The sequence below is a fragment of the Metopolophium dirhodum genome, chromosome 9, assembly GCF_019925205.1.
Source record: "Metopolophium dirhodum isolate CAU chromosome 9, ASM1992520v1, whole genome shotgun sequence".
Classification (NCBI taxonomy): domain Eukaryota; kingdom Metazoa; phylum Arthropoda; class Insecta; order Hemiptera; family Aphididae; genus Metopolophium; species Metopolophium dirhodum.
The window spans coordinates 4,196,133-4,222,735 of record NC_083568.1 but is presented as its reverse complement, the minus strand read 5'-3'; the positions used below and the strand labels follow the sequence as shown (position 1 = coordinate 4,222,735).

At 27.7% G+C, this 26,603-nt stretch overlaps 2 protein-coding genes across 2 annotated transcripts; both read right to left on the bottom strand.

Annotated features, from left to right (window-relative positions):
• Nucleotides 1-2,444: 2,444 nt before the first annotated feature.
• On the bottom strand, nt 2,445-11,938 carry LOC132952840 (neurotrophin 1-like). The gene is made up of 7 exons (XM_061025300.1): nt 11,471-11,938; nt 7,852-8,015; nt 4,260-4,526; nt 4,104-4,182; nt 3,934-3,984; nt 3,465-3,583; nt 2,445-3,407 (listed from the first exon to the last, which is right to left on the bottom strand). Exons 1-7 carry the CDS (start codon nt 11,516-11,518, stop codon nt 3,161-3,163), a joined length of 975 nt encoding a protein of 324 aa, XP_060881283.1. The 5' UTR covers nt 11,519-11,938; the 3' UTR covers nt 2,445-3,160.
• A 6,116-nt stretch (nt 11,939-18,054) lies between these two features.
• LOC132952498 (uncharacterized) lies at nt 18,055-26,048 on the bottom strand. The gene is made up of 13 exons (XM_061024802.1): nt 25,682-26,048; nt 25,440-25,605; nt 25,196-25,311; nt 24,900-25,033; nt 22,742-23,190; nt 22,551-22,654; nt 22,142-22,466; nt 21,942-22,065; nt 21,718-21,823; nt 21,505-21,634; nt 21,298-21,396; nt 21,152-21,202; nt 18,055-19,817 (listed from the first exon to the last, which is right to left on the bottom strand). The coding sequence occupies exons 2-13, from the start codon at nt 25,552-25,554 to the stop codon at nt 18,703-18,705; spliced, it is 2,868 nt and encodes a 955-aa protein (XP_060880785.1). The 5' UTR covers nt 25,555-25,605; nt 25,682-26,048; the 3' UTR covers nt 18,055-18,702.
• Nucleotides 26,049-26,603: the final 555 nt, after the last annotated feature.

The following is a 26,603-nucleotide window of genomic DNA, read 5'->3' as shown; positions in this document are numbered from 1 at the left end:
TATTTTTACAGCATTTGATATTCCCTCGATTTCTCATGTAACGATATCTTGATTTTGTTGTAATTAAAAAACGAATGACTGTAGATACTTGAAAATTTCACTGAAATGTATTAGCATTTTCTATACACCATACAATTTTGAAAATATTTTGACTCTTTTTGAGCAGTTTACGGACATTGTCAGTTTTCAATTTTTTTAGTTTTTTTTTCTATAAATATCAATGAAAATTTAATGTAATGCTCGTGATATATTGTTGCAATAGCAGTTGAAAAATATTAAAAATACATTAGCACAATTTTTTTTTATAAGCATTTAAAGTTCAAATGTTGACAACATTTATCAAATTTATAATTTATTAATTATTTTGTAGTTAAAAATGTATAAAATGTTTAACTTTTATGGCTAAGGATTGAAAATTTAAAACAAGACTCCACGTAAATAGGTTATATATAAATTACTTTATTCACAATAATATCATCAAATATACTTGGTAATATCATAGGCTGACTGACCGTTTTCGCTCAGAATCGTTTTTCTTATACAATGATGTTATATCATTAAATTCAAATTTAACACCATCCATTACAGTGACGCACTTGTAATCTACTGTACAGCAGAGCGACATCCACTTACCCACCTTTTTAAATATTATATTAAATATTTATTCTAAAATAATCATCTTCATACGGATATCTATCTATATAGGTATGATGTCAGAATGTTATTTTTTTAATCGTTATTTGTCATGTTAATCATAGATAATGTGAGGAACCTTTATTATACTTATCTATTAATGATTACAATACATAATACAATATCATTTTTATTTGATTTATCATTTTTTTCTAGAAGGTTTTCACCGTTAACTAGATTGTAAATAAAAAAATTAATACTCCAATCAAAATAAAACAATAAAATAATTAAATGTATTTCATTAGATAGTTAAAATAAATTATTTTATTAGAAATAAACATATTGTATTGTACTGTGACCCACTTGTAACCTACTGTACAGCAGAGCGACATTCAATTATCCACCTTTTTTTTATTGCCTTTTATTTTTTTCAAAATAAATTGAATGTTTTTTGTCGGTTTATTAGTATATAAATATTTTTAAATTATTACGTGATAAAGGGGCACTATGATCATAGAAAGACAAAATTGTCTTTATAATATTATCGATATTTTAGTCTTCAAAAAATTAAAAATACTTAAATACACTACCAATATTGCATCGGTTGAAAACAGAAAAGTCGCTGCATCGTATAATAGATTCCAAAAGTAATTCAATTGTCAACAATTTTTAATTTTATTTTGTTTGGAGCGCGTAACACACCCGAATTTTCCGTTCAAATACATGATTCAGTAGTATAGATCTTATTTAGGTTTCAGAAATACAAAAGTTGTACAATTATCAAATTTACAAACACTAAGATGACACTTATTATTGACTGTGTAAGGATTTAGTTTTTTGTAATTTGTTATGTAATTTGCGAATTAAGAACGTTTAAATATTCGCTCAACTATTTACTATTAGGCAATTTATCAAAACATGTCGTCAAAACGACATTTTATCTAACGTTAACGATAACCAATAACCGATAATATATACAATAGTCATTATATTAATTGGACCTTTCTGTCCTTAAAATAATTTTATATTATTATCAGTTATCGGTTAACGGTTTTCGTTAACTAAAGAAAAATTATCTTATTGACGACTGGTTTTTAGTGTTTTTACATTTGCAGGTTTTAAATTTCCTAGTACAAGAAAGTTGAACGAATATTTAAACACTCATCATAAGTCGCAAACGGATTAGTTACATAAATTAAATACTGTAAACGTTAAAATTATTTTTTCCAATATCTGTATAAATTGGCTATTTTGAATTTTTAGTTTTAACTTTTTAAGTTATCCTACCTGGGCGGTTAATATATCCTAGTATATTTTAAAAAGATCGTTAATTATATGCTAGGATATTTTTACCCCCCTTAAAAACACATTATTACCGTGGGGGTAAAAATAATCTACTATAAAAATTCACATAAGAGATAAATATAAAAATTCTTTATACAAATTATCAATAAAAATTCAATGGGAGGTAAAAATATATCCTAGTATATTTTAAAAATATCGTTAATTATATGCTAGGATATTTTTACCCCCCTTAAAAACACATCATTACCGGGGGGGTAAAAATTATCTACTACAAAAATTTAATGGGAGGTATTATTGTTATGACTTATGATAATCATTTATCTAGTAATAAAATATCTGAAAAACCATGCTAATTAACATTATCTTATTATCTCAAACCTCGATAACTTTATATTTTATAAAATAACTGTTGTTCACTTGTACCTAATAGATTTTTATAAATAATTTTGTACCCATATTATGTTAGTCTTGTTTATAATACTTATAAAAAAAATACGTACAAATATTCAAAAAATAACCAATAAGAATTAATTATAAACTATTTTATTTATTATTTATTAAAATTGGCATGGCTCTTATTCAGTCAATTTTGAATTTAGAACCATAGTTGATTCATCAAAATTACTTTTAAAAAATAGGCCTATCCGAATATGATGTTCATAATAGGTGTTGCAATTAAAAAAAATAGTTTTTACTGCGTATGCGCAGACCAAAATGATAAACATTTTGAAATGTATCTATAATTGTATATTTATATAGCACCAGCTTGTAAAAAAAAATCGATTTATTCTAAAATAATCTGGCCGAGAAATTCAGTATTCCCTAAATTGGTGAACACTATAAAACTTATGAAAATAGAATATTGGGAAAAATACCAGTTTTATAATGTAATAAGTTTCTATTGTAAGTAATATCATGTGTTTAACAAATAATTCTTATAAAAATTAATGCATAAGTTATATTTTAATTTCTAATAGGTATAATTTATATTAATTTGCGCCTAAAAAAAAATGTTACATTTTAACTCTCAAGACATTGAACACTGTTACCTTAACTTTATTTTAGATTACATTTTCAACTTTGAATATTTTACATGTTAGTTATATCAGCCAGATGTTAAATAAAGAGTACACATATTTACACATTGTTACAAAATTACATTAACTATATCATTTTACAGATTAAAATATACTTTATTTTTTGTGTATGTATCTTAACCTTTTTAATTTTTGTTGTATTTGTTTGTTTTTGAAGTTTCCGATCTATTCTGATTAAACCTTGTTAATAGATCTGCATCTGGATTAATACTGTACATGCACTCACAACATGATGGTATTTTAAAACTTTCATAATATACTTCTTTAGAATCTTTAATGGCAACCATTTTTTTATAGATATATTTTTGTACACAAATTGATGTGTATCCAAGTGGTAAAAGATTATTAAATTTGCAGTTCTGTCCAGCATCTCTACACAAATAATTTAATTAATTCAAACTCTTGTACATTCTTAAATTTGATACTTACATACATTTCTCCACTCGAATCCCTTGTCTAAAACTTGAATTGTCATTATTTGGGTCTTGTATAATATAACGCCATTCATTGTTTTTTGTAACACCTGCTTCCGGAAATATTACATCTTCCTAGAAAATATTTTTTAATTAATCAAAATAATATAAAAAAAATTTTTTACATGAATTACTTATATTTTGTTATGATAAAAGTCTAGAATATACCAAGGGCTCCAAACTTGAAAGGTTTACAGTATTGACTGTAAAAAATATTAATATACAAACTGTCCTACACTTCTTAAAAATATTTATTTCAATTTCCAAATCACTTCCATACACTCATGCCCATACGCATAGACGCATAGTTGTATATTTTACTATACTTTTTAACATTTAAATTACATGACTGCATTTATAATATTTATAAAATAATAAAAATATAATATCTTAAGGCGCATTAATAATAGTGGATGAGTTCTTACTTTTGATTCACAAAATGTTTCAAGATTACTATTGGATATTCTTGTCTGTATCTAAAGTACAAATGCATTTGTATAATTAACAATTTCAGTAGGTATCATTATTATTTGAAATGATATTATTACACTAAATGTATAATATATTGTAGGTATACAATATTAAGGTTACTTACTTCATTAGTTACAGTATCTATTCCAAAATAAGAAGTTGACATATATTTGCTGGTTCTAAAAAGATCGGATAAATCTTGTCTAATAATGAAAAAATAAACAATTTAAGTACATCAGTTTTTGAGTATTTTTGAAAAATAATTTGATTTGATGTTTACCTTGGATAATTATCAACTTTGACACAAAAAGTTTCGTTCAATGAACATTTTTCGATTATTTGTGGATCTGGTATAAATTTGTTGATTGAAACTGTTGGATTTGGAAAAACAATTGGTGACAATTTTTTTTTAGATAATTTTCCACCGGTACTGGATTGCTTATTGGTATTATTGGTTGTATTTTCATTTGTAAATAATGATTTGGTCAAATTTGCTGGTGGTAAATCTCTTACATTTATACTTTTAATATTAATAACAGGTTCAACTCTAAAAATAAGGAAATTATAAAAAGCAATGAATTTACAATTACAATTTAGTTTTAATACATACATTAATCATAGTGTCTTAATGGTAAATTTGTCACCTATATTTGATTTATATTAATTATTTTTATTAAGTCACAGCCATAAAGTTACTTTATGGTTACAACCCATGTTGAAGCGCCTTTTAATAAATATCATCAACCACAATTTATCAGTTGTATTTAATGTAAAACAGATAGGTGTACCTAGTGAATCACTATAAATTACAAAACTATTAAAACCATTCTGGAGCTTCTAGAAGTCAATAATTTATTTAAATTCTAAATTGTAATTTTTAATGACTAATGAGTAGGTATATTAAGAAATATTTTCATGTTATTAGCAAAACAAAGCAGCTGACTAATGAACAGTAAAGAGAAATTCACCACGCAATTTTCAGAAAATATCTATATTATAATATGTTTGTTTTTTTGTAATTTTGTTTTTTAACAATAGGTATACAATTATTTAGAAATACAGCTTGGCGGCGATCCATTGGGGCCCCTGGAGCCGGCACTGATTCACCCCATGCTCACCCCATTATATTTATATATATATTATATATTATATTATATTCCCTTTAACAAATTTATTCAAATTCCCAGTTTTGGAATTTTTAACTACCTAAACTGAAGGACCATATTTTAAATGTGATGTGGTGATGCAAACTTTTTTCCTGTAAATAATTTATAGATTGTCTACACTTTAAAAATGTCGATGTAGGAATGTAAATCGAAATTCAAACAAGTAGTTTCTCAGTTATTAGACTGTGTATAGGTAGATTCGTAGGTTGTAGCCCGTAGGTAACTACTAGAAATTAGGTCTATAATAAATTATTTTAAAGATATGAGTGCCAAATGTGCAATGATGTGTTGAATATTTTAATATTTTAGTAATTAATAGTTAATACCTAGATACAATCTATCAACATTTTATAATTTGTAAAAATTGCCCAAGTAGGTATTAGATATTAGATATAGACACATATGTAGGTATAATAAGTAAAATAATACTAGATCCATCACATATATTTTATATTTTTACAAATTATTTTAATAACTCAGCATCTACTCGTTCGAATTTTGATTTGAATATATCAATATTTTTAAAAAGATCATCTACTTAGTAGTACTTACAATTTACAGTAAAAAGGTGGACCGTCATTCATTAAAAAAAAATGTATATCACCACAGTCCACAGGACATTCCTTAAATGGAATAAACAATCTAAATAATTGAGAATATGGTCTTTAGAGTTTAGACTTAACGCATTTTACTATACTTAAAATTCCCAAAATCAGAGTATGAGTTAATTGATTATTAAAGAGAAATGAGGATGAGCATCATGCTCGGTGAATCACGATATTCAACCTGTATGGCTGTATAATATACTGGGATTAAGAAAATATTTTTTTAGGGGAGGAGCTAAATAATAAATACCCTCTTCTAGAAGCTGTATATATTATAGTAGTAGTTCCAACTAGTTGTACACGGTAAGCTGAAATTTTTCTTTTTAAATCTAAGATTTGAAAAAGTTATACAAAATTTCTCATTAGTTTGTCTACCTTAATCAAAAAAAATATGTCTACAAGCAAGTCAAAAACGAATCACTGTAGATACATTAAAATTTCACTGAATGTTTATTTTATCAATGCCTATACTTGATAAAATTTTCAAAATATTTTGACTCGTTTTGAACTATTTACGGAGAATATCAAATTTCTATTTTTTTAGTTTTTTTTTCTATGAATTTCAATAAAGTTTTATTTGTTGGCGAAAAGCGAGAAAATTGAATACAAGGCTCCTGGTATATTGTTATAGTAGCAGTTGAAAAATATTAAAAACACATCGCCACAATTTTTCTTCATAAGCATTTAAAGTTCGAATTTTGAAAAAATTTATCAAATTTAAAATGTAATAATTATTTTGTAATTAAAAATGTATAAAATGTTTAACTTTTTTACATACCCACCTTTTTTAAATTACAAATTTACAACATTCAGTTTTAATTTCATCTTTGAAAGTAGAATATTTAGATAGAGTATTTCGATACATATAAGTCGAATTTAGGAGTTAGATTAGGTTAGGTTAGTTGCCTAGTTACTATAACCTAACTTAATCTTATTAATTAAAAATGTATTTTGTCATAGCTTAGGTTAGTAACCTAGGTTTCTAACATAACCTATTTTAACCATGTTCTTAAATTTGCTGTACATTTATTAAGAAAGTATGCATTTATGTTCTTAAAATATCACTATATGTATTTAAAATAAAAATCCTATACCTAAGTACCTAACTACTTGGTAATCATAAGTTGATTTTTGTACTGTATTTCCAAAATAATTTTCTAATTTTTAAATTTCTTTGAAATGTTAAATAAATAAATAAAAAACCTATCATAGTCGTAATGGCAAAATAGTAATTTTTTCAAAAGTAAATTTGGAACTTATCTCCTATGCTAACAGACTGGTGTCAACACTCCACCAATGTAGGTACTATTATTTCGTCTCATTTAGTTCTATCATATCCAAGGAACCCACCAATCTCCATTAACCTGCAAGTGTCAACTATACTTTTGACACCTCATTAGCGGGAATCACCATTATCTCTCATTATGATAAATAAATTATTGATTAACTAATATATAAAGTGACAATGTGATAAGAAGTTTAGATTTTGTTTATTTGTTATTTAATATATAATATTTATATTTATAAATAAATATGTCTGGGGAGCCCGGGCCCCTAGGCCCCCCTAGATTCGTCCCTGCCACCAGATAAGGTCAAGATAGTTAGGAAAAGTTCCAGAGACCACCATAAATGTTAACGATTGAAACAAATTTTTTTGGAAAACGTTTATCCCTATGTATTATTATATTTAAAAAAATTATATACAAATTATGTAGGTATACGTATTATACTATTATAATATAAAATAAATCTTATAAATTATTTTTTCAATTCCAATAGTAACTATAGTCTATAACTACTAACTACTAAGTACGAAATACCTACTTACATTTTCTTACCATTTTTTAATTGATATGGTATGATATACATCATATACCTATAGGTACCATATTATGGCATTATGCTTATAGTATGTGTAATAGTGGTATATACCTAGGTTCTTCTGGTACTTATACAGTTATACTATATTGTTACTGAATACTGATGTTCATCATTTTTTATGTGTCGTGAATGTCATTCGTGATTTTGGTCACATTTTATATAGTTGTATTATATTGAGTTATGAAACCTATATAGGTATAAGAATTACCAATTAACCTACTTTTGATCCTCCTTGTAACTTGATCTGATGGCTATAGTGGCAGTAGTATCTTCATCAAAAAATCTTGTTCTTTTCGGCCTATTCCTTGCTGAAGACCTTAAATACCCTTCCCAGTATGAATTATTGTCTTTTGTTTGTTGTGCTGTTGAAGTAGGCCATTGCATCTAAAAATTAAATCAACCTTTTTACCCTTTTAGTTAAGACCATTTTAATCAGTTTAATTATTATAATATTAACATTGAATATTGGTCATTAAAACTAATAGGTCCTGTAAAGTGTAAATGAACACCTCCAAAAAGTTACCTAATTTATTATGAATACAATTCTTGTAAGTTATATTGGCTACAATTCGGATTAAATTTGTTCCAAAAATAATTAACTACTTAATTAAATATAAAATATGAAAGTAGACTTAATTACTAGCCCATTTTAAATTAAGTATTTCTAAGTACTTGATGCAGTGTAAAAAAATTGTTTTTACTCAATTTAAAATTGTAATATATTTTTTTCATCCTATAATCAATTTAGTGATGTATATCAGTATAATAATATATATTTCATTAAGACTTAAGTATTAATAATACAAAAATACACTGTATAATTAAGCTTATAATATCTTTAGGAGTATTAAATATTAAAGCCTACAATTTTAGAGACCTCACTGTTGCAGGGTATATAATTTTTTTTAGAATATTTAATTTTTTTTTAACTCTTTAACGTTTTAAAGTATGATTTTTTTGTTTGAATTTTGCAGTTTACTCTATGCAGTCTAACTCTATGGCACTTAATTTTTTTCTCTAGCCTTTGAAATTCTATAATATCTAAATATATGACCCCTATGATTATAAAGTGTATCTACTCTTTTTATGACTATATAATATATATTAACAACTATAGTATCTACATTTAATATAACAATGTATTAATACTTTTGTAATCCATAGGTATTAATGTATTCATTAATATAAGCATATTAATATATTAACATTATATCAAAATGTGTTGTAAATAAACATTCCATTTTTTGTTCGAATATTATTAAAATTTACTAACAAAGACTATATTAGGGCTGTTGAAAGCTGGTCGTTTTTTGTAGATTTAGACCTATAAGTGGAAAAAAATAAACTTCCAGAAGTCCAATTTGAATTTCGAAAAAATATATTTCTCCTCTTTATGTCGTCTGTGTTTTGTAGGAAGTGAATTTTTTTTAAATAATACTTAAGTAAAAGTGACTGAAAAAAAAAGAATATTAATTTGGTACTATACTAATTAAACAATACTACAAAGTATACAAATCAAAAATCCATTTTCTACATAACCTGAGATTAAGGAACTCAAATATGTTTTCAAAATTAAAATAGGGCTTTTGGTACTGAGTGGATTTTTTTTCCGCTTTTTGGAAGTTTTGTGGCACATGGTAGTTGAAAATTTTTTTATCATAAAATATAGTGACGTGACTCCCCGTATGTACATTACTGAGGTCCAAGAATCTTAGTCGTCGTTTATCTTTAATTACATAAAGCGTTCGGGGAACTCACACACACTAATGATCAGTCACTGCACAGTGCACACAGTCACACAGCACTAACGATGGATGTACAATAACCTAAATGGCTAAATCCAACCACTTCAAAATGGTTCGCTTCGACAGCCCTAACTTTTAATTTTTATCAAACATATAATATAATATAAACAAGCCGAAAAAAAATTCGGGGGGGGGGGAGGGGAGGAGGGGGGGCACGTGTCCCCAGTGCCAAACCCCTGGCTACGGTACTGGAAAGTATATAATTATTAATTAGGTATAGTTCTGCACTGTATTATTGTAATACCTAATCGCATTTATACAGACAGGAATACCTACGATCGAGGTACCTACGTAATTTCATATAATACCTACATTGTTAAATATATTAAAAAAATAATGATACGTAATTATTTTTTATTATTTAATTAAAACATATAACACAAATGAAAAGTATAGTTTTGGTTGAGGCTCTGGTGACCTTGTGAATTTGTAATTTAATCATGACTTATCTATTTTGAGAATCTTATGTTATTATTTTAATACATAACTAGGGGAATGTGTACCTACCTATAAAGTAAAAGTCGATGAAAGTAACTGAATAAAATCAATATTGTAAAGTTGGTTTGTTAATTGATATTTTACTTAGTAAAAAAATATAGGTAACAATTTTTGTCTGCGTTTAACTAAAAATCTATCGTATTATGTCAGTGTCAAATACAGTCAGAGTTTCTAATTTAGGAACATTACATGTCAAATCGCTTTTATCATTTTGTTTCGAGCAGTTATTCAATTGCATTCCAAAGATATTTTCAGTAAAATGAGTAATGATTAATTAGAATAACCAATATAATAATGTACTAAGATTTTTCATCCGGCGTTTTAGTACCTACTTTAATATAGGTATATAATATATATAAGGTACCTATATCATATTTAATTTATATATAACAAATAGGCATACTGTTAGTTAACCCATACGTGCGAATGTCTATAGGAATTTTTCACAAAATATCTTATAACGTATAAGTTATAATAACCTACGTATTAAATAAGTTTTGATGCAAAACTGTAAACTTATACTAAAATATATTCAAAAAATAAATATGTGTTGAATGGTTTACCTTCACACTGCATAAATAAAAAAATGTATACCTTAATTTTTAATTATTACATTTTACTGCACTTTGTATTGATCTCAAAACCTTTGAATTATGTCCGTGCAAATTAACTACCTATCAAAATATTGCTGGGAATGAATATGAATGTAAAAAGTGTATTTTTTTACCTCATATAATATTAGTACCTAACCTACTATTACAGAATGTACCCATTATGTATATTAATATAAAAACCTATCTACCGGTAAACTATCGAATATTGTTATATGTTAGTATGTTCTATACTACATAGTACCTACCTTCCAATAATAATATAATTTTTAATTATTGTATTTGGTATTAGATAGGTAGGTAAATATTGGGGGAAGAATAACCCAACTAGGGCAAAATTCCCCCCTGTAGCCACACGATTCGGTACAAAAAATAAGGTAGGTAAATAATAAATTGGGTAGGTCGTCACTCGTCAGTTCTTCGTGTATACAATTTAAACTATTATTGCGGGTTTAATAATGTATAGGTACTTTCTAATTGTAAAGTTTCTTTAATAAATAAATATCATAAATTACGAGTTTAATAAGTCGATAGGTTAATAAGTAATAACTAATAAACATAGGTAACCTAGGTGACACGTTTATCATAATATTTTTTAACATGTAAAAATGCGTCTGTACAATAATTATTAATTAGTATTCTATAAACATTATAGATTAAACATGCATAATACCTACACGCAACACGCCATGTCTATAATTTGGTTCTAACAAATAAAAATATTATAAAGATAGATATATATTTGTCATGTTCTATAATTTGATCACGTAGTAAAAAGTTAGGACCTACCTACTATATACGATTATTATTTACTACGTATTGGATATTAGCACATCAAGTTAGATATTAATTTTTCCAGATTTAAATATTATAACAACGAAATCAGTAAATAATTAATGTTATTCGTATAAAAATATTTCATTACCGTGCTAATGAGAGCCAGTATAATCATCAGCCACGGCCATTCGGTCATTTTGTCAGGGTTTTCACATCCACGTAAATTTACATATAGTGTAGATACAATGTAGGTATATATATATTTATATACTACAAACAGTTAAATATGTACTCAAAAGTTATAAAATGTTTTGTATTTTGTTCGACAGATTGTAACGATTGCTCGATGTATGCGTAAACGTAAATTGTATATTATAATATTAAACTGTTCGATGCACACGCACACAGCCAGTCGGCTTGACTGCTATTCAAGCACTGCCATGACTAGTCATGAGCACTGCCGCACCGGGCGTCTGTGCACGATGGCTGATTGTCGATGGCACTCTTGTCCAATTCAGCAGTTGGGCGGCTACAGCAAACTATATCTATAATTACTGGTACCATATATTATATTGTGTGCACGAGCAGTTTATTGTACCGGTTTTTGTCCACCTGACGCCACTGTAAATTATCAGATCAATTATTAAACATTTAAAAATATGCATTAAAATATCGTATACATAGTATAAATGTATATATATATTATTATATTTTACCATTGATTATACCACATTATACTGCACGTCTGTATATACATTGGGTCTGTCCACTGTTTAGTGTATACCTACTGTAGTAGCAGTATTAATAGTACTTACTACTGTATAATGTGTATAGTATTTATTATGACGTAGCATGTTGTTAAACGTGTTAGTGGTGGTACCTATACGTGTTGTTATTAATTTATTATAGGTATACATTCAATCACGCACACACGTAACAAACGTAGAAATTAGTTAGAATTAAGTAGGCAGGTGGCCGGTGGGTACCTACCTATTCAACATTTCAATATTTCATTATTCAACCATATTCACTGATTTGTAGAAAATGATGTACAGTTCATATTGCTTTCCTATTTTTAATTTTATGATATCTAAATATAGGTAACTCACTACTACCTACCTACTTTCAAATAATCATCATATTCAAATAACTAATGAGTGGGTTACCAGTTACCACTCACCAAATGGACGTTCTATATTATTTCCAAGTTCACATTACATTTGAATATTGGCATTAGGTAGCCGTCGTCCATTATATTTTTTACAATAATATACATAATATTTATTACAATAGATATAGCATAATATAATATATAGGTGTATATTTATATTAACCTTGCCTCAGGTTTTTCTTAAAAAACATGGATGTGTTCTGTACAAGGGTATTTGCAAAATATCAGCTGAATATATTATTATTATAATTGAGGAACTATTGTAGTGGTGGTAAATAAGACGTGTTGCGAGGAAATTAGATTCATAATATTTTGATGTTTACGTGCAGTCATTATAATATAGGTAGGTTGCATACATATACATATATAACGTATTATTTATTTATTATTTATCGTTGTTGCTGTCTTAATGCCTATATTTAATAAAATGTTATTACTTATTAATAATAACAACTTGAAATTATGGTAGGTATATATTAGCATTGAAACTTAGTTTTGTCAACAAATATAATATATATACTTATCTACCTACGTCCTACACTTTTCTTATAGAAAAGTGAATCTAGTTGGTACTTTGGGGGGTCAAAAGTAAAAATTTCTCAGTAGTTTTCAAACGTGACGTGAAAAACAAAAGAAAAATTAAGGGAAAACGGGAATTTTTACGCAAAATCTGTCTTCGAGAAAATCGATTTTGGTTTTTGGTGCAATTCTAAAACAAATGACCGTAGATACATGCAATTTCGACTGAATGTTTATATTATCATTTTCTATACACCATAACATTTTCCAAATATTTTGACTTATTTTGAGCTGTTGACGGACATTTTTAGTTTCCATTATTTTTAGTTTTTTTTCTACAAATATCAATAACATTTTATTTGTTGGGTAAAAAAGCTTGAAAATTTAAGACAAGGCTCCTACTATATCGTTACAATGACATTTGAAAAATATTAAAAATTCTTAGTCACTGTTTTTATTTATAAGCATTTAAAGTTCAAATATTGACAAAATACGAAAAAATCACGAAAATTAGCAAATTATTTTGAGTTGAGAATTCATAAAAATTTTTCTTTTTAAATCGAATATTTGAAAATGTAATACATGATTCCTCATAAGTTTGTCAACCTTTATCAAAAAAAAAATGTCTATAAAAACAAATCAAATTAAATTTTTATGATTGTTTTAAGTTCATATTTTTGCAAGATTGGATATTCACTCAATTTCACAATAATATCATCAAATATGCTTAGTATATAGGCTGACTGACCGTCTTCGCTCAGAATCGTTTTTCTTATACAATGATATTATATATCATTGAATTCAAATTTAACACCATCCTTTGTATTGACCCACTTGTAACTTACTATACAGCAGAGCGATACCCACTTGCTCACCTTTTTAATAATAATTTTTACATTTTTAATTTTATTTATATGGGTACATGCTACAATGATTTTAAATCCATTAATATATACATTTTTTATTTATTCTTCGAGAAGATAATGGGCCCCACTGAACGTGGGTGGTGGCCAATGAACCACAATATTGTAGATAACAAAAAAATTACAGTCGTTATTCGAAATTAATATAACGCAATATAATGCAGATAATAAATCGTACTATTCAATGCAAAATTGCGTTAATTATAGTCGTATAGATATTTGAGAGTGGCCAATTCGTTACATATAATAGTTTTAAGTTATAACTAAACTTATAACCTTAGTCCTATTAAGATGCGGTGGTGACTGGTGAAGCATAAAGCAAACCAGCCAATAAAATGTAATGTTTACGTTATCTATAGAGAAGTTTCATTGAAGTTGAAAATAAGAATAATGTTTCCAATAACGTTAATTTTTGTCTAGATAATTAATATTAACAGTAAAAATAATCATATATTGTACATAGTAATATTAATATACCTAGTAAAATATTATAATATACATGTATGTGTTGACGTTTAATGGTATGCATATACAAGGTGATTTTTTTATCATGATTTTATCATGTTTTTTACTTTTTTGAATGACAACATAGAGTTTTAATTTTATATTCCAAAGCAGAATATTTTTCTAAGTTTTTTTTACATAAAAATCGAATTTAGGACGAGTAGTTTATGAGTTATAACTTATAAGTATTTAAAGTTTTGACAAGCGGAGTAGTGGATAAACATTTTTCGGGGTAACCCCGTACTACTCCACTCCACCCATCTAAACTTTAAATACTTATAACTCATGAACTACTCGCCTAAACTTGGAAAAAACATAATTCAAAAACATTAATACTTTTTGAAATAATGAGTGTTTCATGATAAAAGAATCACCCTGTATAAGGAAAATAATATGTACTCTCTGTTTTTAGCACAGTTATTTACACAGTAATGTTGATTACCGAAATAATTAGGTACTGTACCTATAATAAGTATGTCTGCAACGATTTAAAAAGAAAAAATAATAATTTATTATTTGTTAAAATGTTGAAAGTTAACAAGTTATGTAACTATCGGATTATAGGAATATTAAGCAGTGTAGGTACCTAAGTCAGGGTCCTCCGGTCAAAAATACATTTTTTTCCTTATTCAAATCATATTTAAACTTATATTTATATAGTGATAAAGTGATTTGCCAAAAAAACGTAATTACGCCCAACGATGGAAGGAAATTGGGAACAAATGCACTTTACCGTGCGCCTCACGAATTTCAAGTTTTTTTTAAAAGACGTATAAAAGACTTTCTGATTTAAAAAGTGTTGATCATGGATGGTTTGCATATTGAATGTCGCATTGCACTGTATTAATTTCATTTTTCATCGTTATGGTTGTACAATTCAAAATTCAAAGAAAAATGCAGTATCCAATAATATGCAAACAATGGAAATTCGAAATTCAGATATTTTGAAAATATTCCTTTATAAATTATAATAATCATCATATTATAATAGTATCGATCAATAAATATTTGCGGAGTCAAAAAGCTTGAAAATGAAATACAAGGTTCCTCATAAGTTGTTATACAGTTAAAAAACATTGAAGATAGATAGCAATTACTTTTTTTATATATTATAAGCATTTAAAGTTCAAATTTCAAATTTCGACAAAATTTAATAATTATTTTGTGGTTAAAAAATTATAAAATGTGCAACTTTTATAGCTAAGGATTGAAAATTTAAAAAAAAAAAAAGGTAAAAACGTAAAAAGGTTATATATAAATTACTTTATTCACAATAGTATCATCAAATATACTTGGTAATATCATAGGCTGACTGACCGTCTCCGCTCAGAACCGTTTTTCTTATACAATAATATTTTATCATTGAATTCAAATTTAACACCATCCATTACAGTGACCTACTGTACAGCATAGCAACACCCACTTTCCCGCCTTTTTTAATTAATTCGGCCCGAGTAGTTTTAAACTACTTTTGCGCCACTGCAGGTTGCACCATATTATAGGTACATCGATGGTTGAAATATACATGTTATTGTATATCGACTCGGATTGTTATCATAAGAAACAAAACGGCTGCGTAAAGGGATATCACAAATAAACATTTTTCTTATCACCAAAAATACGCCGACAATTATAGCTAACAAATTCAAAATCCCGCGCATATATGCTTGATTATTATTGGCTCCCTTAATTACGCTACCATTTTTGTTTTTATCATCAAATATTTGATTGAGAAGGGGTATACATATATGCAATAACCTTGTATAGTTGTAACACAGAATAGATTAAATTCATATATTCTGTGGTTGTAATTTCAATTTTCAACCATGGGTACATCATAGTATCATACATAATATTATCTTACCTGCATCAATATACAATGTTCTTGAAATAAATATAGGTACACCTTTTTTTCATTTCGATGTAAAAGTAAAATAAACTTGTTATTATTTTTATTCTGTCAAAGTTATTGGAACGATTCTGGTTTAGCAACTTTTCGATTTTTAAATTTTTTCCTTTCAAAATGTATATTTAAGGGTAAGCTTTATAAGAATGTAAAAAAAAGCTCGGACAACCTTCGTTTTGAAGTTATTGATGAAACCACACATTTAGAAAAAAAAAATTTAAAAATATACAATTCTAACTATTTGTTTTTTTTTTAAAAGTGCGTGTAACGAAAAAAATGTAGTTTTTGAAGTTTTTTTATCAATAACTTCAAAACAAAGTTTGTCTGAGCTTTTTTTTTTTGTACATTCTTATAAAACATCGTAAAATACGCATTTAGGGAAAAAAAATTTGAAAAATCTATATATTGCCAAATTATTATTTGTCGTAGTCTTTGCGTTGGAAATAGTACATCATGTGGCAAGGGCGGGAACTGAGCTATATCGCCCAAGTCTGAAAAAATTGCCTTCCCGCACGAGCCACAAATGGGTACTATTTTTTGTCACGCCTCTGCTTTCATCGATCACGGCAAAGGCGATGCAACGACCAGACTATTTTGCGAAAACAATAGGTATATCATGAAAGAAACAATTTGGTTTTATTTATTTAAAGTGTCATGCACGGAGGTTATAAATGTATAACATGAATACAATATGTAACCAAAGGTTTTGTAAGGACCGTGGTATAGATTTCAGTGTCTGGTTGTGCAGGGGATATGCGTGACATGCACGCCCAGCACTTTTGGGGATTTCCATTTTACCGCCCGGCACTATATGGGCACTGCTGGACGGAAAAAAGTTGCTTTCCAACGCTTCAACCGTTATCGAAAACTAAACTTTCGGCGCAGGCATGACAAAAATATCTATAATAGAATTACTGCGTCGGGACTCGAGGGTTTTGGTACCCGAACGGCACTGTTATTTCCGGGAATGCGAAAGTGCATTCGATATTCAATAATAAATAATAAGTCGTTCATGGTATTATTTTCGTTGGCGCCGCACTCCTTTGCGAGAATTCTCCTTCGTTGATAATGCGCGACGGATACGTTCGCCGCCGACCTCCTTTTCCTCCGGCTGCCGCCTCCGTGATTTCGCCTTTGTACGATCATCACGTATAACGTCATCATCGTCACCGGTTTTTTTCGTAGTCGTCGAAATCGTCCTAGCTGGTGGGCTATTCTTAAGATCATACGAATGAGATCCGTATACGACCGATACACATGATATATTTCCGAATATGAACAAACATTTTCATGATATTTGTATACGAATCTGCGGCGTTCGTTTGAGAACAATAATATCCTAATGGTACATAGCGGCAACGTCGCAAAATATGTCCTTCATCATAGAAAATTATTTTGAATGAAAATATTGCGATCGCTTACCTATTTTATACCTGCAGGAGATACATATTATTATTTTCTATTTGTTTTCGCGTATACATATACATGTATAGCTTTTTATTTTCTTCTCGTTTGCTATTATCAAACAAAATGTCGTGCATAAAAAAGAAAAACCAGTCATTCTGTAACGAATGACCAAGAAAAGGCAATGGTTGATTTTAAAAACAACCATTCCGATGTATTGAAAAGGAAAACATTCAGTCACTGCCACTTTTGCATTATTGCCGCGGGATTATTTAACGGGATAGAGGTAATGAAGAAAACATTGTTTTTTTTTTTTTTTGTTAAATAAATAGATTCCATTTTAATAGTGATTTCATACAAATTAAAACCATCAAATAACAATTTTCATCTTTCATTAAAAAGTTACCTAAAACATTAATATAATACTGTATTCATTAAGTATACTTATGAATAAAATCATTGTTGTAACACATGTTTCAGCTGCTACAGTTTATAGTATACACACAATATAGGATACTTTATAGGTAGTATTTAACTATAAAATAAAATTGGTTTAAATATTTAAAATAATGACTATTAAGAAACTAGATAAATAAAACAACAATAGGTAGTTTTGAAACAATTGAAAAAAAAAAATAATAATAATAAAACAATAATAATATGTAACAATATAAATATAAGACCATCAATTGCCAATACACTAGACTTAATAATACTTGTCTTAAGTGCTATAAATATCACACTTAAACATAACTAAAATCACAGTAGAAATGTTTTTAAAACAGGAGAGATTTCATTATGTTGTACTTTTAGTAACAGTTTTATAGCTATGCTAAAATAATTGTGTTTTTTAATACATGATTGTATTCTTTGTGAACCAAAAAAACTAGTCCTAACTAAACTATAGACCTTAAATATGTAAGATCTATAAGATGTTTTTTCTATTATATTTGTTATGTAAATGGATTACTACGACTTTTTAAAGAAGATCTTTTTATGTCACATTCAGCAGGTCTAACTACTTCAAAGGGTGAATAAACTGGAGCTTGTGACTCCTCAGCATCACTACTAGAGTAATCTTCGAAACTCATATTACTGAATCCACTATTTGTAGCTAATGTAGTTATCACTTTATTAGTTGCTACCTGTGTAACATTTTGGTGAATTATTTTCATATAAATTGGCTCTTGCGGATTTAAATCCACTAAAATAGCTTCTTTTGGTTCAGATCTGAGAGGTATTTCTGTTGAATCTTCTTTTTCAAAATAGACACTATCGGCAAAATCTGCTTGTTCAAATGGATTTGTGTTCAACTTGAAAGGTACAGAACCGAATAGATCTGAGTCGCTGTCTGAACACTTTTTTTTTGCCTTGGGAAATGGTGCCATTGCAAACACATCAGTGTTACCTAAACTTTCATACTCTTCTCCTTCATTATCCGAAATCAATGGTATTTCAGCATCAACATTTTTAACAGGTACGGCGTCACGAAGTCTGGTTGCTCCTTGAGCATTTGGTGGAGGAATATCGTCTCGTGCCATGCTTTCACATTCAGCATGGTAAGCTGATGATCCACATGTAATCATACTGTCTTTTACTGTCATAGTTTCAGGAATGTTTTTGTTTGTGTCTTCCTCGTCATTACGAGTTTGGAGATCACTTGCTGATCCAATAGAATCATCATCGGATTGGTCATAGTCATTCTGATGTTTTTTATTTTTTTTGTCCTTTCGGAAACGACTATTTGATTTAAATTCGGGAATTTTTCTTCGTTTTGAAGATTTTTTCCTAGTTTCACCGCTCGCCACTTGACTATCATCTGAAGAAACTTCATCAGTATTGCAAGCTAATTTTTCATACTTTGAGCGATCTTCAAGTGGAATTTTAACAAAAGGGGTTGATGAACATTCATTTGATTCCAATTCATCATCACTACGTGTTGTTGCTACTAAACCAGTACCAATCTCGTCACTGTCAGGTTCATTATTTAATATTAATCTGTCTAATTTCAAATTGTGTTCAATGAAGTAGGTTTTCCATTTTTCAGCATTTTTTTTAAGGTCAGTGCCTAAAAAATGAAGAGATGATAGACAAAAAACACTAATAAATTCGAATTAACCATATAATATATTTTAAATAAGATATCCAACATTTAACATGCAATTTTATAAGGTATATAAGATTATAAGTTAATTACTACTAAAAGAAATATAAAATTTAACTAAGTAGAACAGTAGTTGTTGTAGAAGGTAAATAATTCATGCATATATTATCACCGTTACTCGTATCTATGATATGCACAATTTATGGTGAGACATTGTTAAATGTGTATCAATCCTGATTCCCATCATGTCGCAAACCTACAAAGAACCAACCAACAAGCACCATATTACCAGATAAGAGTTTTAATGGTTGTTAAATAGCACAAGCTTAGTTAAATTGCCAAACAACTAATAAGTATTATATTTTATAAGATAGGAAATAATTTATATTAGTTACAAATTGTTTTAAATTATTATCTTAACATTATTAAATTAGAAAAAATTAATTTAAGAACATTCATGCTAATAGAAAATTGAACAAAAAAATTATTATATGTTAGTAAAAACGAAGAAATCTAATAAGGAGGTTTCCAACACTCAAGGTACAATTTGCAATAATATCCCTTTATAAATATATTTTAAAGTTTATAATACAATTTACTAGTTGAATAAAATAATGACTATTTAGTATAATATAATTAGTGTAACGAAAGTATGAAGATAATAAAATATTATATATATATATTATACTAATAAATAGAAAATGTTGATACAATTACTTTACATTTTACATATTATTATGAAAAATATAAGTATTATCTTTAATTATTTATTGAAATAATTTTTTTGGAAAAAAGTTGCATAAAAGCTTGCCCTTAAACATAAAGATATATTCTGTTTCTAAAATATAATATATTATAGCATGTATGAATAAATTATTTCATTATCTAATAAAAATAAAATACATCATACAACTTAACGTTTAAATAAGAAATAGTTATCGCATTGAACAATGTCTGTTAAACCAAGTCTATTAAACTAACTATTTATTAGTATTAACTATTAACTATAAACTACTAATCATAATAATTTAGTATAAAAGCATAAAGTGAGAAAAAAATGTAATAAATTATTATTTTATTGAATACAAGCTCAATATTTATAATTAATAAATTTAAGTTTTTTAAGTCAAAATCGTAGATTTTGAGAAGAATATTTTATAGTTAAAAAATATTAATTTGTATATATGATAATTTCTATTATTAATTTTATTATCACTATACTGTTAAGGAAACCTCCATAATAGTATTTTGTTAAAAGTTGCAGTAAGATTTGATAAAATAAACAATTTTTCACTTACCATTAAGTGACATTTTTCTAATTGGGCTATTTCCTATAGATTCATCTATACCTAAAACATAAAACAAACTCATATTTTATAATAAATTAAACCAATTCAATTTTTTTTTTTTCATAATTAGTTATAAAACCAATACAATTACTAACTTTTGTAAGGAAATGGTGCAGAACCAAATGGATCTTCATCGGTTACATTGGATTTCAGTGTTTTTGTAGTACTTTCTTGAGATTTTCCATTAACTTCATCTAAAAATTGAATGTTTAACTAAAATAAAATAGTGTACTAATGGTACAGATTTTAATAAATTATTAATAAATATAATTTATATCAAAACTATTCAAATAACTTATTACCATTGTCATTTGAAGGGATTTGACTAAATGATGAGTTGAACATTTCTTCACCAGTAATTTGATAGTTAAAAGGTGTTGGTTCTTCAAATGGATTCCATGATGTATTTGCATTCAAATTAGTAACTTCTACCTATAAATTATAAAATATAATATATTAATAAAGTATGTTAATAATGATTGTTAGTTTAATTAAAAGAAAACTTTAATACGCACATTAGAAACTGAAAACCCGGTAGATTCGTTTGTAGGTACAGAACATATTTTAGTAGAATCTCCATAAGATGTCATGAATTGATTTGAATTTTCATTGACAAATATTCTAAAATAAAATATCTTTCATAATAAATGGAAATTCAATAGTTAACAAAATAAAAGTGTTAAAGTCAATAAACAATGCAATTAGTTAAATAGATGAAAAAAAAATAGGCAATGCATACTTGGAGAATGTAGAAGTTTCACTAACATTTCGTTTATGTTTGGGCATAGAAATTAATGGGGATGATGAAGGTGACACTGTTGTAGATTGAGTGAATGTAGTTTCAACAAATGGATCTGCATAGTCTTTATGTTATAAACATATATTACTTATAAGTTTTAAGTACATCTCATAAATGTTTTAGTAACGTTTATTATCTACCTTTGACTGGAAATAACACCTGGGCAGCCTTTTCACGTGGAGATATTTGTTGCGGTATTTTATTTTGGTGGGATGTATCTGGAGAATGAGAATTTGTCAAAATTCCAACAACTGGTTGAAATGCTCTTTTGAATGTAGGAGATGAACCTAAAGGTGGAGGTATTCCCGAACTTAAAGGTTTTGGTCTTTGCCTCGGATTCACACTAGTGCCTTCTACAACAGCAGATGAATGGTAATTTGGTTTGACATGCGTTTTTGGTGTTTGAGGAACTCGTTTTTCATTTAGAGATACTATTAATTCATTGATATTTGGATTGGGAACATTCTGAAACAATAGTTAGAAAATAAATGGTGACAATGTGTATCATAAAAAACAAATACTTGTTAATAGGTAATTAATTAATAATACATTTAAATTTTGAACTGGACAATCTTTTCCTGCTAATTGGAATGCAATGTAAGAAACCTGGAAAATGTCTGGACGTAAATCAGGTTCAACCTCCAACATATATTCTGTAAATTATGTTTCATATTATTTAAACAATCTAGATTTTATATTGAGTAAAACATGAATAATATTGTTACTAGATATAAACTTACTAATTAATGTATTTAATTTAATAGAATATTCTGGTGCATCTGGAATACTGAACTGGCCACTTTGTATTTTTAATGGACTTTCACCAAATGGTAATGTAAAATAGCATAACTTATACAATAGACAACCCAAAGCCCAAATATCTGATTTTGTAGTTATTACTTTATTGTTGTATAAGTCAATCATTTCAGGTGATCTATAAGATATAGTGGTATACTTGTTAATTTCTTCTTCTATAGCATGTACTCCTTGTATATTTGGATCAAGTTCACGCGCTGTTGCTGAACCAAAATCACATAGTAAATATTGACCATTTTCACTAACTAAAATGTTTTCTATTTTTAAATCTCTGTGTATTATAGGCGTTTGAGAATGGTGTAAACGGCTAACTGCTTCACAAGTATCACAAAATATTTGAAGAACTTCAGGTTCTGTTAGGCCAGACTGCAGTCTAAAATACAATATAAATACCATACATTATATAAATTAAATTAAAATGTATTTATTACAATGTTAGTAATTTATTTATTGACAAAAAAAAAGAAAAAAAGACATCAAACTTATTCAACATTTCTATATTTTATCACAAGTTTATAAAAACTATGTAGGTACCAATAATCAACTTTGCCTTTGCCATTTGAGTTTAGCCTTTTGACACATGTTGACAATCCATAATTTATACATCATTTGATGAGTCATATCAATGAATCATAAAACTAACCAGTATTGTTCACAAAATACATATTATTTAGATTTCATAAAAAGTCAATTGTTTAGAATCGGGTTTCTTAATTTATAAGAAAAAACATCTATAAGTACTCAATTGGCAAGTAAACTAGTGACAAAATGATAGATATATATATACTATGTTCCAAGGCTAATAAACTAGAATTATGAAGTGAATATTTTATTGATAAATAAATATTGGTTGTAATTAACAATTCAGATAGATTATGTTAGGTCAACATACATATTGCTATCAAATTAAATAATACAGGAAACAAGTATTTGATTGTTTCATCTTAGGCAACTGAAAAATAATTTTTAAACAATTATTGTTTATTCTAAAACATTTAATGAAGGTGAGTTCTAAATTAATTTAAACATTTGATTCTAAAAAGAACATTAGAATCAGAAAATTGTTAGCTACAATGTGGTAAGATTGCATACCTCTTATAGAAAAATAATAAATTGTTAGGTCAACTTAAATGTAAAAAAAAACGGATTTTGATAAAAATAATTCATAATAAATAATTATATTGATAAACCAATTCAAAAAATATAAATTATAATATACAGCCTTATATTATTATTGAATGACTTAAAAACAATGTCTTTCTGGATTATCTCAATTAGTTAAAACTAGAAAATAATTTCATATTTTCACATATTACTATTTTCAATAGTTTCATTCACTGCATCACAGTCCATAATAATAGTATTAGGAAAGTGAAAAAAAAATTGGATATTGATGAAAAATGAAATGTGTTGAAATAATTTGGATAAAATATGCAAAGTTATGCTCAAAATATGTAATTCAACAATTCATACATAATTTGGTAGAACCATGAAATATTAACTGTATAAATATTTAATATCAGTTATAATAATAAATAAATTATAATACATACAAAAATAGAAAAAAAATAATATTCAAGATTTTTTAAAAAAAATTGTACAGCAAGTATTGATAGATAATATTATAATTTGATAATTTATCATTAACAGAATACATAATAAAACACAGTAGTTATTGAAGTTAGAAAAAAATTTAAATTGAGAAGTCAGCATTTATTTTATGATAAAATTAATTAAGAGAAGTAAAATGGAAGAGGATTATTAATTAAGATGAATTTTGATATCGGGATTTGGGAATGACTATATTTGTATTTATATATTTTTATTTATCAGTGATGCAACCACAATTGGTGATTGAGGGGAATTGTAACAGACCCAAAATTAAAAAAAACTTTTTTTTTATTCTTACGTTGTAGTAATTGCTTAATTTGTATTGCAAATTCAGGGTAGGGTAATTTTTTAATAAATCAATACCCCTTCTCCTCCAAATGTTATACTAATTGTCATACTGATATTTCATTGCTGTACCGATGAATATTTTAAAACTAATATTTAATTTTTAATTATGTCATCATATATTACCTGTTGTTCATTAGAGTTAAAACGTTAGATGGACAATAAGGCATCAACATCAATACTTCATGAACTCCATTGTTATGGCGTGTAATATTTGAATCAATAAAGCCAACAATATTTTTATGCCCGTTTAAGCTACTCTGAAATTTGAGAAAATATATGAGTGCATACAATATACATACATTTATTAGCTACAAATCAGTAATCAACAATCATCCAGCAATGTTTTGAAGTTAATTAGTATTGATAAATACTAAAATACAGAAATAAAATTTATTTCATTAATCAATGTATTAACATACGGCTATTTGTATCTCCTTTTTAGCGACACCCAAGTCCACTTCATCGTTGACAAACAGGCGTTTAACGGCATATTTTTTATTGTTGCTTTTTACAAGAAAAACTACAGCAAAGCCTCCTGGAAAACGCAACAAGTGACTTTTTAATATGATAATGACAACAACTATATTATGTATCATAATATTGTGTAGGTACTATTGTTTACTATCATTATTTATTAATTATTGGTAGGTATTGCGAGTTTACCTTCGGCGATCACATCTTCAACGGTTACAGAAGTACGGCCAACGGTGAACTGTTTACCAACAAAGCAGTTGGGATCTTTGTTGGAGTTGTCGATTTTCGAAAAAAGTTTTTTCATGTTGACCAACTGGATAGTGTTAGGCGACACGATTATCGAGCATTCGAATACCTACCGCAGAACAGTTTGGGACAAATCAATTCACAAACAAATTACAAATTGCAAACGCCGTATAAATTATACGTACCTAAGCGTCGTACAACTGTGCCAGTAGTTGAAGTGGTGGCATTGAAAACTGTATTTCGTAGCCGCGACCAGACGACAGTAATTTTATTTAATTGCGACACACGCGACTTTTCCGACCATCGATCGATAATAAATATCAATAATTGAATAATAAATATCGTGTTGTGCACTTGTGCATATAATGTAGAGCGACCGAGGGTTAGGTTAGGTAAAGATTTTCCTCTCCAAATTGCACACAATATCTTTTCCCGATCCTCTCGGCCAGAAAAATTAATAATATCGTCGCACGTCGAATACGAGCCTGCTGCTGCTGCTGCTGCTGTTGGCGGTGGTCGTGGTGCGAGCGAATAATAAGATAAGGAGGCCAAGTGTTCAATACGCAAAACAGCTGACAATCAAGTGCGGACCAAAATATCCGGCAAGCAGAATATCGTCGTCCCGATCCCGCCACTCCCGCCGCGCCCGTCTGGTCCATAGACTTTTTAATTATAATATCAAATATGCCATTATTATAATGATATTATGTCTATGGTCCGGTCAATCCACTCAATCCTCGTCCAACACTCCCACGATCGTGTATTCGTGTGGACGACTGGATGAGCACAGTCGTGATCATTGTGATTCACAAATATTTGTAGATCATAATATTTAAATAAATCGATAATCATTCGGACGGATGGCGAGATTTATTATTAAATATATTTTTTTGTAAGATTCACATGAAAATGTTCCGTTTTTCGGATTGTTTGAAAAGTTTACTATAATAAAGTAGTAGTCATGATAATATCATATTATAACTAGTGGCTTAATTAGGAATTTTTTCCCATCCGGGGAATAGACATTTTTTCACACACAAAATACTAAAATTTTCAAGTATAGTGGTGAGTGGCGGCATACTGGCATTGTATAATATATATTATTAT